Genomic DNA, 12,090 nt, shown 5'->3' with positions numbered 1-12,090 from the left:
CATCCAATTTCGACCCAAATGATTACAGTTTCTATCAAATTTCTTGTCGCGTGGTGCAAGCACGTTAACACCCTCTTGGATCCTGTAGAAGAATGAGAGTTGCTACAGTTTATATATATAATTTATAATAACATAATCAAACGAAAACCCGCCACAAGAGAAGTGTGGCAAAAAATAACATTCGCACCATGATTTGGGGTTCTTTTTTTTCGATTAGACAGCTATAAGGAATCTTTAGACGGGCATGTCTACCATCTTAGACAAAGCCAAATCTCCACGGTAGAAGATGCAGAGTCATTACATTAAGGACTAAATATTACACTTGGAAAGAGGATCCAGCATAAAGAGAAGAGGACGTGCTGACCAATAAGCACAAGCAGGCGCCAAAAAGATTTTAGAAAATTAGTAATAAATAGAAAGAAGCACGGTAAACATGGCGAACAACAAAACACGGCAGAGTAGCGGGGATCGCTATTTCGGAAAGGGCGCATTACAATGTCCTGGATTCCTTGCACACCACAAAGGCTGCAGTGGCGTGCTTTGGATTCCTCGGGACAGCATGCGGAATCGATGCTCATGCAGTCGGTACAGTGCGGTCACCTGGTCTTGCCGATTGGACCAGAGCACCTCGCCAGCAGCGGCAGATCGGGGCCACAGCCGCACCTCAAGGTTGCTCGGGTCGACAAGCTCGGTCCACATGGCAACCTCTCCTCCCAGGACAAGCTTGGCCTCGGCCTCGGTGAGGTTCGCACGGGGATCGAACGAGTAGACCTTTTGCCAGGTCTTGTATGGATCGCACCACGACACGGAGTCGGTCTGATTCCCCAGGAAGTCGCCCAGCCCACAGTCGAGGTAGTAGTAGTCGTGGGGAGAGGCCACTACGCGCAAGCCGCGCGAGGTAATGTTTTTGATGTAGCCGGGGTCGTTCCACACCTGCACCACGATGTCGCCCAGCTGCAGGTTGTGGCTCACGACCGTCTCCTCCCACGTCATAGGGGTTTTTCCTGCCGCGCGCGCCACCCCAGTCACCTTCTCGAAAAAGTGCTGGAGCACCCCGTTAAAATCCGCGATACCGCTGCTATTCATATACTGCATGACGGTGGGGTTCTCCTTCCAGCAGTTGGGCTGAATCTCATCCCCGCCCAGGTGGACGACGTTGTCCGGGAACCACTCGGAAACCTCTTGCACGAGACCGCCAATTAGGTCCAGAGTGCCATTGTGCAAGGGGTTGAGTTGGCCAGAGGGGGGCTCGGCAGCGTACTAGGGGCCAAAGATGGGTAGTGAGGGGAGGTGTCAGGACTGGGCTGCTGATTTTAGCCGAAGGACTTCACGCTTACCTTGTCCCAGTTCGGGAGCATATCCATGCATGTCACCAGGTCCGGGTGGGATAGCCCCACGGAGTAGGTGTGCCCGGGCATATCGATTTCCGGGATCACGCGAATAGCACGCTCATTGGCATGCTCCAGGATGGTCCTCACGTCCTCCCGCGTGTAGACCATATCCTCCCCATAGGCACCCTTTTGCCAGAGCTCGGGGTACCGTTCCGATCCAAAAGGAAACGAGTGGGAATCGACTATGTGCCAGTGGAACACGTTCAGTTTGCTATACGCCATTCCATCGAGCACGCGCAGGATATCCTTAACGGGGAAGAAATTGCGCGATGTGTCGAGCATAATTCCACGATGGGAGTAGGCAGGCGCGTCCTCAATCTTCCAAGGAGCATTCCGAATCACACGGGAATCGCTTGTTTTGTTATAGGTGACCAGCTGAGAGAAGGTTTCTAACGAGCGGATCGCTCCCCACACAGTCTTAGCTCTGATGGTTGCCTCGCTTCCCGTCGCAGGCACGTCAATCTGATAGGATTCATCCGAATCGATTGCATACTTGCCAGCCTGCGTCGTGTTCACTATAACGCGCACTGAGGTGATAGATTCTGTGGTGTGTTTGTCGCTGCTGGCTGGCGCTGCGGTCTCGCTGGATGGGGTTTTGCCTGGCTGCTGCCAGCTATCTGGAACGGGATTCACAAACTTTTCCTGCAGGATGAGATTATGATAGCGTTGTGTGGCCTTTTGGAGCAGCGGATCGGCATCCTCAGTAAGAATGAAATGAAAGTCGCCACTCAGTTCCACGGTAGTTTGCCCCTGTGACCAGACGCGTGGAAGTGGCCAGAGTGCCTGAACCGCAGCTGGCAGGAGAATGAGCGCAAGAGAGAGGAGCCAAAGAGCCATTCTTTGTTTAATCCACAGCAATGGAAGGAGAGAATGGCGAGGAGGGAGAGAGTAGAGTAGAAGGGCACTGCAAAGATGAAGAGATTGAAGGAGTGAGAAATCGCGATGCTGGTACGAAAGAAAAAGTACAAATCAAGATGGGGACTAATAAAGTTTTGAACACTATGCTGAATTGGGATGTGCTACCACTTGTGAATAATTCTTCGTTCCTGCGACTTACACAGAGAGAGATTGGGTGACGTAGGGGCCGCTCTCACAGAGATGTGCCGGCCAGATGGATCATGCCCCTTGGCTGGACTTGCATGCTGTTAGGGACTAGTCACGCCCTGCCGCCCCTTGAAATCACTGAGGATGCTCGTCACGTATTTCATTTGTTGAATATTCATTAAATAGGCATATTGCCAATCATTCCATGTGTGACTGCGAATGTTCAAACCCTAGGACAGCCCCTCGCGTATCGTATTGAACTTTTTGCTTCAAAGAACCTGGCAGCTTCAGAAGTGTTGTCCTCTATCGGATTTCAAAGGATGAAAGTCTCCAATAAAGACGGTTACATTAGCAGTGGATGCAAGGAAATTCAGACAAGTGAGTTTTTGACATCAGGAAAAACTCAACTGGAATAGCCAAGTAACCCTTATGGATTGATTAATACTTGATACCTGGTGTTTGGAACAGCGAGAGTTGCTTTCATAGGGGCTTGTGCTTTAAAACACTAGCGGTTTCGTCTAGCAATATTAACTGTGGCCGTGAGGGCCATTCAAAGGAAGCCACGTATTAAGCAGAGGAATGGCTGCGGTAGATTCAACGAAGAGAATACACGTCAATGGTGCACTACTCGATTACCATAATCATTCCCATTGATTTGGGGTGGAGATTTGCAAACTTATACAAAATTTATGACGTAGCACAAACTGTTGTTTTTTTAAGAAAGAAAAATCCTCTTATTAAAAATAGGTGCCTTTATTATGGTCGGTCCATTCTCTATCAAATAGATATACCATTTCACCCAGCATAAATGTATTTGCTATGTCGACAGAACAACACAATTTATCGACCTTTCACATAGACAATATCCCATCGTCTCCACGCGATGACGCCGAAGCCAAGCGCTTCTACAGCGCAGTACGCGAAAATGTCATTGCCCTCCTCAGCTTTCTTGCCCTCTGGTTCTTGGCGCTTTTTCTTGTCCGTCGTCTGCGGCGCCGTCTAAAATCGAAGAGCATGCATCTCGAGGAATACGACGATGATCGCATTGATGACGAATTTGTTGGAGCCGATGCCCTGATCCCGCTCACCCTCTGCATCTCTGCGCTTGCATTTGCTCTCGCCGGATTCATGTTGCTGCCATCCACCATGGTTGCGACGGCGCTGCTACAAGAGGTCCATCATTTCCATGCACTCCGATGGCTGGACGAGAGTCTGCTCAACACCCTCTGGAACTACACTTTCATCGGCGGGAATGTCGCCCTCTTCCTCCTCGTCCCCTTTGCCTATTTCTTCAACGAGAGTGCACAGCACTTCAGCTTCCTGGCCAAGGCGCGCGAAACCCTGGTGTCGCTTGCTCTAGTTGGTGCGCTGGTGTATGGATTCGTGTTTGTGACGAAGCTGCTGTTGCACGTGGATATACCCGATTGGTTCTTCCTGAACTTGACGACCTGTTTTGGAGGAACCCTGCTGTGCGTGCGCGCAGTGCCGCGCGGGCTGCTCTCCATATTCGAGGGGGTGGCCGCGCTCCCGTTGCGGCTGAATCATCGTCGCAAACACAAGCATCGACTGGCCCAGCTCCAATTTGAGGGCGAGATGTATCGGCGGAAACTGGAAGTCGCCGAGTTCTACGACGCCGATGAGCGGAGAAAGCGGTATTCCACGGGCATAAGGAGAGATATGTCCGCATCCGTACCGAACACAAAGTGGGAGGCGTTCATGGCGTTGGCCGGGAAGCCCCGCGTGTCTCGGTCTACATCCCTGCCTCCACCCAAAATAAATCCTAGACGGAGGCTGACTCGAGAATGGGAGGCCGCCGCCGCCTCCCCCGCCTACCCTGGCCTATCTTCGAATGGGTCCGCCAGACTCGGGCACACCCCCGCCTCGTCCATCTCCTCCTCGCTCTCCGCCTCCTCCCTCTCCTCCGCCCCGAACCCGAAACTCCCCACCCGCGACGAGATCGTCCAGAAACTGGCCGCTATAGAAAAAGAGCGCAAGCGAGCTGAGGAGCAGGTGTCCCAGTCGCCCATCGTCCGGAATCTTGCGTTCCTGCTCATATTTCCAGTCAACCTCGTCCTCTACGCCCTACTTATGCTGCATATTGCCCGAAGCCTGGTGTGGGGTCTGTGGGAGCAAAAGATCCCGACCGCGCTACAGCACGGGTTTCTGATACGCAGCGGAACCAAGTGGGAGGGCGTGGAGGAGGTTGTGCTGGACGTGGTCATGATCCTCTATTTTACGCTCGCCGCGATTGTGGGCGCATACCACGTCGCGCCGTTCGATCGGCTTCGGCCGCGGTTTGGTCGCCTGGGGCTGCAGGAGTTAGCGTTGAACACCTGCTTGCTGCTTGCGCTTGGGTGCAGTTTGCCGACTGTGGTCGATATTCTTGGGCTGGGGGATTTCGAGAGCGTTGGGCCCTACGACGTCATGCACCACCTCCAGGGCGGCATGCGCTATTGGACCGCGTTCTTCGTCCGTGGAGCCATCTTCACGGCCTGTTTATGGGGGGTGCTGGACAAGATGGTGGGCCGGGTGTTAAAATTCTGGTGAAGCACTGCATGGGCTCTCATTGTACTTTTTTGTTTTCCTGCTTGCCTTTGATTTATTTTTTTTCCTTGTACGTACCATTTTTTTTGTTTTCTTTGTTTTCTACCACGCCCCCCCCCCCCCCCTTCCTCCTTTTGCTCGCCTCTCTCACTTCCTTCACCTACAGCATATTTGCATGATTCTTCATCTCTATGGCCACCCACTATTTTATATTCTCTAACCGTGGATTTATACTATATATTTTCACCTTTTTCTATTTTTATTTCCTTAATTTGTATCTGTTTTATTAACTCTCCTTACTTCTTATCTATTATTATCCTTGTCCTATTCCCCCCCCTCTCCTACACATTTCCACCAAATAAAATCTGTATAGTTTATCGAGATGATCTGAACGCATCCATATCTCCTCGGATATGCATACATGGATATAGATATAAAATATAATAGAATTCGATTAGAAGTGAAATACTTTGAAAAGTTTCTCCCACCCCCTGGTACGCTTGCCAAGTGTTGTAGGTTCGATAGGTAGACAATACGATATTGGCAATAATAGAAGCTTGGTCTTTATTAACAATAATTTAACAATAATAATAAATCAACATAAATCCATATTGCAGATCATGAGAGGTGTAAATGAGCCGTCCTGTTGCAGTCGCAAGGCGTCGATGGTGCCGTTGAATGCGAAAAAAATGAGCGTGTAGGGTCAAACAGTCCATTTCTCCCCACAGTGCGTCATAGCCATCGACAGTTCAAGCAAGTTGGATACAGAAGTCCATTGATAAGTCCTGCCTTTTTTCTCCGTCCTGGTTCATGCAACGGAAATAGAAGGCCAGGCGTCTTCTGATTAACAGCCTATTCCATTGCCAAGTGGTACAACTAGATAAACGGCAACGCTCGTCAGCGTCCATCTTGGGCCAATACAATTGCCACCGAAGTACTTCCAACATCTTGTTCCTCCCAGGGTGCGCTGAGCCGGAAGCGTCGTGCATCTCTTGAAGCCAGCGACAGTCTAATAACTCCATGGTCGGGTATGCATAAACGGCTTAGCTGATGCTAACTTGAGCTCCACAGGAATAAAATTATCTTCCGTAAAGAATACATGGGCCTTGGATTATTGAAGGCACTGCTGTCTTTAGTGTCCAGTGCGAGGATGCGAAGTATCAGAGTGAACTTTTGATCGTGATCATAACCGGTGCAAGACGCAGGAGAAATCACCGAGTTCCAGTCAGTCAAACAACCACAATATCCGTTTGTACAAATGGGCAAAGAGCAGAACCGATTGTCAACAACTTTGAGGACTTTCATTGCCAAAATAATGGTTGAGGTTGATCCAGATACTTGCACGGTCCTCTTTGCAGTTGCTAGCGAAAAACTAGTACGAGCCAGTTATTGTCACTATCAGAGACGTTCTCTTCCGTGATACCCTACATCCTCGACGTAGACGTCGGAATTACTTCCAGAAGAGCTGTATTGGCCCAAGATGGAAACTGAGGAACGTTGATATATATCCAATTGCACTTCTTGTCAACTGATCCAGTCACTAAACCAGAAGATACCTAATCTCCTATCTCCTTTCCAAGGACAGAGATGACTAGAAATTTCAACGGATTTTATTACCAAACTTCCGCAGATAACAAATCACCACGACATAGTGCGTGTAAGAAACTACTACACGCACTATGTCGTGGCGTTTTTAGTGAAAGTTACAAAAAGTTGCAAGGAACGCCCAATTTTATGATTTTACGGTGCTCATTAAGCCATTTCATCAGTGGCTTGGCGAAATCTTCATGAGAAAGTGGCTCAATTCTTCTCCAATCCAAGTGAATGGGGGAGAGGCGAAACGCATTAAATATATTAATGATACATGAATACTAGAGAAGGCTAGCTGCTCGAAATAAGATCATATATGAAAAGGGATTAGATGAAAATAATGGAAGATAGGATAATCGCCATTCAAAATAAATAGAATAGAGTGTAAACATTAAGGAAATTAGAGTGGAACAAAACAAAACCGTACCGACATAGAATAAAAAAAGGGAAACCAATGCTATAGCTTGAAGTGGTGTTGTCGCACCGGATACCGCCGGGCGAAGTACGCGCGCACCGGCCCAAGGATGACGAGCTTCTCCCAGAGCAGGCCCGCCAGCATGTTCGCCACGCACAGCGCCCACAGCTTCCACCGGAACGCGTACGGCATCACGTTGTGGCCCTGCTCGAGGTTGTAGGGCTCGATCTCCCACCAGGGGCGGGGATAGCCCAGGTCCTCGAGCACCCGCGGGTTGCCGCAGTTCATGCGGAACATGCAGCCGAGCGGGTTCGGGTCGGCGATCATCGCGTACGAGATGAGGATGCAGTACACCGCCCAGATCGCCACGAGCCAGTAGTTGCGGATCCAAGCACGGCGGAACATGTACCCGAAGTTGAAGATCGCGCCCGCGTTGACAAACTGGAACAGCACCACGAACCCAGACAGCTCCGCCTCGTAGCTGTCGCCGAGCAGCCACCACTTCGACGTGTCCACGCTCTCGGGGTTGAACTCGTGGCAGCGGAAGAACTCCTGCTGGTACAGGAAGTACATGATCATCGACAGGAAGAGATAGTCGATGACGACGAGGCCGATGGTGGAGGCCATGGTCTGCGGGCCCAGGATCTGCGCGGTGGGCCGCTTGGGCGCAAGGTGCTTGGCCGGCTTGGACTGCGTGACCGCCCACGACATCAGCACGGTGATGAACGCGTCGACCACGATCCACAGCGGCTGCGACAACGACGTCGACCAGTAGAACGTGAAGATCTTGAACATGGCCATCGTCTGCCCATACATGATCAAGTACTTGTAGGCGGCCAGGTTCGTGGCCAGCGCCGCGCGGCCCTGCCGCAGCAGCTCCACGCACGAGGCAATGGTGCGCCGGTTGGTCGAGAAGGGCGAGACGATCGAGGCCTCCGCCTCGGAGAGCGCGAGCCCCACGTGCGCGGACCGGAGCGCCCCGCAGTCGTTGCCGCCGTCGCCGCACATCGCCGTGATGCCCCGCTCCATGTGCAGCTGCACGCAGTGCACCTTGTCCACCGGCGTCATGCGCGCGAACACGCGGATGTTCAAGAGGTGCGGCCGGATTTGGTCCGTCTCGGCGAGTTTGACGAAGGCCTTGCCCGTCACCGCCAGTTCTGTCCTCGGGTTCGAGGTGTCGAGCTCCACGGGGCCCGCAGAGATGCGGTCGACATCGACCCAGGTGACGGCGCCCGACGTGTCCACGTCCCCCAGGAGGATGCGGGTGTCCGCCGGGATCATGCCACATTGCCGCGCAATGTAGACCCCAGTCAGGGCCGTGTCGCCCGTGATCATCACCGTGCGCGTGTCGCCCTGCTTCAGCTCCGCAATCGCCGCGGCCGTGTCGCTCTTGAGATTGTTCCGGAACACAATCAGCCCGAGAAGGCCCACCTCCGCCTCGATCTCGTCCCGCGTCCACCCGCGAATCACGTCGAGATCCGCCCTCGGCCCCAGGTCCCGGTGCGCGATGGCAAGCACATAGCACCCCTGGCGCGCAAGGCTCGCGGTCGCGTCGTCAAAATCGGCAGGCAGCGTCTCCGGGCGGACCGCCTCCTTGATGCGTTCGAACGAGCCCTTGACGAACACGTGCAAGTGTCCTGTTACCGTGTCGAGCACCGCCACGGACATGGAGGCGCGCGCGTGCACAAATTCAAAGCGCTTCACGACCTGCACCGGACCCACGTGGCCCTTCGCCTCCTGTGCGGGGGGGTCGATGGTGTCGAGGAAGTCCGAGTCCTTGTCGGCCGCGCGTAGGGCCCATCCAGTGGCGCGGAACATCTCGATGTCCACGGGATTGCCGATCAGCTGGTCGTCGAGAGTGGTGACGGCGTGACAGGAAGCCATCCCAAGCTGGATTAGGCGCGGGAGCCTCGCGTAGTCGCCACAGAGCTCATCGAACTTGGTGGCGCCATCATTTTGTGCTTCTGCGGAGGAGCCCTGCTCATCCTTGACGTCCTCCTTTTCCCCATTCCCATCCGGTGGAGGCTCTAGTCCCTCCCCCCTCCCAGCCAACGGGAGGGCTGGGACCGCACCGTGGAACTCGAGGCCTTCCTTGGTGAGCGTGCCCGTTTTGTCGAAGCAGAAAATCTGCACCTTGCCCGCAATAATAATACGGGGAAGATCGACACAGTAGATATGCTTGACGCGCAGACGATTGGCCGCTACGGATTGGCCGACCACGAGTGCGGCGGGCAGGAGCGGCGAAATGAGCTGACAGATCACAAACATCCCATAGAACCAGGCGCCAGTCCTGGCGGACCGCGTCCACCACACGCAAATGCCAAAGATGACCACCGCCCAGATCAGAAGGATGAGCATCACAAGCTTGATTTGTTCGTTGAAGATGAAGGAAATCGGGTTGGGGAACAGGATCTTATGCACGAGCTGGCCCTTGTCCGTCTGGGTCCCGGTGTGGGTGACGAGCGCGTAAACTCGTTCCGACTCGAACCCCTGCGTGGTGGCCTGCGAAATGGTGGTGCCCGCGAACAGCGTGTTGTTCTTGCCGGTGTTGCGGTTGTAGTGACCATCGTCGTCCTTGATCGGGAATTTGCGGATGGGCAGCGGCTCTCCCGTGAGGGAGGACTCGTCCGCAATCACATTTCCGGTGAGCAAGATGGCATCACAGGGGACCGTGCTGTTCCGGGTCACCTCGAAGATGTCGCCGGGGACCAGGTCCGACGTCGATTTCTCGACCCACTGGCCGTCGCGCAGGATGTTGCACTGGTCGACATGCTCGGCCATTTTCTTGATGCGCTTTTCGCTGTGCAGCCTGATGAGCACTTTAATGATCGCGGAGAGTAGGATGACCGCCGTGTCCACCAACCCCACTTTGTAGTAGGAATAATAGTAGAACAACTGAAAACGAAAGAAAAGCGCAAGCTTGTTAAACCTGTGATCCCCGTGCTGAAACCCCTCACAGAATAACATACCCATAAAACGAGTCCCTGGTATACGTAGAAGAGCGACGTGAACTCCAGGAGAATGGCGACCGGGAAGCTAGGGACGTAGACCGAGATGTAGTTTGGCCCGATCAGTTCTAGTGCATCCAAAAACGTGGGTTAATCCGCAGCCGCCAAAAACAAAAGAAGTGGCTGAGCCGGCAATGGGGTCAACTCTACCTTGGCGGAATTTGGCCTCCTCCTCTCGCAAACCCCCGGACTGCCGCAACAGCTCTGCGTGACTAGAGCCTATGTCAAAGGCATAGGGGTCGAATCGATCCTTCTCTTCGCTGTACACGTATCGCGTGCACTGGAAGTTGAAGTACTTCGTGCCGGCGGCGGTGTGCTCCAGGGGAACGGTGACCACGATCCTGTCCCATCTGGTCAGATGCATGACGATCGCCTCCAGCCGGCGCACGAGATCAAGCAAAAAGGACTCCTCGTCCAGCAAAATAAGCGGCTGCCTCTCCTTCTCAATCTGCACCACATGCCCTTGGGACGGGGGCGTCAAGATACGGAAGAAGTTGCGGACGCGCTTCCGTATCGTGACCACGACGATGATCCAGATGGCGGTGGCATACCAAACCGCAATAAATGTGGCCGAAGAGGTCAAGAAGTCCAGGTAGAGGCCAAACTCAACGCCGTTGACCGCTCCGTAGTAATCCGCGGTGATCACCCCCAGCCAACAGAACCAGCCCAGCGAGTAGCAGACGAAGAGGTAGAACATGGCCGTGCCAAAGATATCGTTCCGATAGCCGTGCAAAACCATCCTGTCGGCTTCGGCGTCGGTCGACGCGGTGTCCGAGCTATTCTCCGCGGTTATCTGCGGTTGCTTTTCCTTGTCGATCGACTGCATCGTTTCGTCCGAAGCACCCTCGCCCTTTTGCTTAGAACCGACCACGGGGTTAGGGGCTGGTTTGAAGAGGGAGCGGACATTCTGTCATAAAATTAGAGTTAATGATAGGAGGGGCCGCCTTCGGCAATAGGGCACGAATACGCACTCGTTCGCGGAAGCTTTTATACAGCACCCACGTCAGCAGCAGCACTGCCACCGCTCCAAGTAGAATCCAGATCACCAGCCACTGCGTTTCAACGAACGTGAAGGAAGCCGCGGCATTCTGCGCCGGACAATTCAACCAGAACCGATTTTGGCTGCTAAGATCAAAGGCGGTGGACACGTTGGACAGCCCTAGTGCCGACTCGCAAGCCTGTCTTGTGGCTGCCGTTGTGTTGGACGAGGCGTGGTAGCGAACATCCGTCGTGAAGCCTGTAAAACACGGCACGAACTGGCGCGGTGCGCTTGCAGGATCATTTCCGCACAGGCAAGGATTTTTGGCTTGGCCGCACGATGATTTGCACTTTCCATCCGAGCACAGGCTCATGCCGGACGGACAGGCGGCGGAGCCCACCTGCTGAGGGCACTGTGAGATGTCAGGCACACAAAGGACGGGGCACACCGCATCACGTTTCGTGTAGGCCGGACATTGATTTCCATTTAAGTCGACCGCGTTGACTGAAGGGGGGAGGAAGAGGGATCAGGAGTTCAAAGGTTAATGGTGAGCACAAAAGCAAACACTAGCACACTGAGGCACAATGGCTCATCCGAAGAATGGCCACACGCGCAAACTTACTCGAGTTGAACACGGGATTAGGGTGGACGGCCGGGAAGCTGGTTGCTAGTAACAGCAAGAGGACATATTGCCGAAGTCCAAGGTTGTGCCGCTTCATGGTTGAAGGGCGCAGAAGTATCGACGAGAATAGAGGGTCAATGGGGATGCGAAGTGCGGCAAGAATAAATAGCCAAGGAGGGGTGGGCTAGCTCGGGGGTCAGAGATCCAGAGCCGATGGCGGCATTCAGTATATCAAGATAGAAAAGAATACAAAAAATAAGAATAAGCTAAACTGTTCGAGCAGGAAGAAGATAATGAAACCGCGACCGTATAGGATCGGAGCTAATTTCAAACCTTTGCCTCTTCTTCTCCCCCCGGCTCCGCCCAATGGATGGAGGGGTTTGGCTATGCAGGTTTCTTTCTCGATAAAACGGGGAAAAACAAAAACAACACGAGCACACTTTAATGTAGATTAGGTGAGATGGATTAGGGCAAGGTTAGGCGTTAGGGGGGTTTTA

At 53.2% G+C, this 12,090-nt stretch overlaps 4 protein-coding genes across 4 annotated transcripts; 1 reads left to right on the top strand and 3 right to left on the bottom strand.

The window, feature by feature from the left end:
* Positions 1-471: 471 nt before the first annotated feature.
* Positions 472-2,228, bottom strand: VTP21DRAFT_8764 (uncharacterized protein; the record flags this gene model as incomplete). The annotated part of the gene is made up of 2 exons (XM_069399650.1): positions 472-1,260; positions 1,338-2,228. 2 exons carry the CDS (start codon positions 2,226-2,228, stop codon positions 472-474), a joined length of 1,680 nt encoding a protein of 559 aa, XP_069255046.1.
* Positions 2,229-3,254: 1,026 nt separating this feature from the next.
* VTP21DRAFT_8763 (uncharacterized protein) lies at positions 3,255-4,982 on the top strand (the record flags this gene model as incomplete). The annotated part of the gene is made up of 1 exon (XM_069399649.1): positions 3,255-4,982. The coding sequence occupies one exon, from the start codon at positions 3,255-3,257 to the stop codon at positions 4,980-4,982; it is 1,728 nt and encodes a 575-aa protein (XP_069255045.1).
* Positions 4,983-5,728: 746 nt separating this feature from the next.
* On the bottom strand, positions 5,729-6,001 carry VTP21DRAFT_8762 (uncharacterized protein; the record flags this gene model as incomplete). Its single annotated transcript, XM_069399648.1, has 1 exon — positions 5,729-6,001. One exon carries the CDS (start codon positions 5,999-6,001, stop codon positions 5,729-5,731), a length of 273 nt encoding a protein of 90 aa, XP_069255044.1.
* A 1,025-nt stretch (positions 6,002-7,026) lies between these two features.
* VTP21DRAFT_8761 (uncharacterized protein) lies at positions 7,027-11,690 on the bottom strand (the record flags this gene model as incomplete). The annotated part of the gene is made up of 5 exons (XM_069399647.1): positions 7,027-9,879; positions 9,954-10,060; positions 10,143-10,899; positions 10,964-11,475; positions 11,594-11,690. 5 exons carry the CDS (start codon positions 11,688-11,690, stop codon positions 7,027-7,029), a joined length of 4,326 nt encoding a protein of 1,441 aa, XP_069255043.1.
* Positions 11,691-12,090: the final 400 nt, after the last annotated feature.

Source organism: Calcarisporiella thermophila (genome assembly GCF_041956535.1).
Source record: "Calcarisporiella thermophila strain CBS 279.70 unplaced genomic scaffold VTP21scaffold_4, whole genome shotgun sequence".
Taxonomy (NCBI): domain Eukaryota; kingdom Fungi; phylum Calcarisporiellomycota; class Calcarisporiellomycetes; order Calcarisporiellales; family Calcarisporiellaceae; genus Calcarisporiella; species Calcarisporiella thermophila.
The sequence above is the reverse complement of the archived record's forward strand: the minus strand, read 5'-3'. Positions and strand labels throughout refer to the sequence as shown.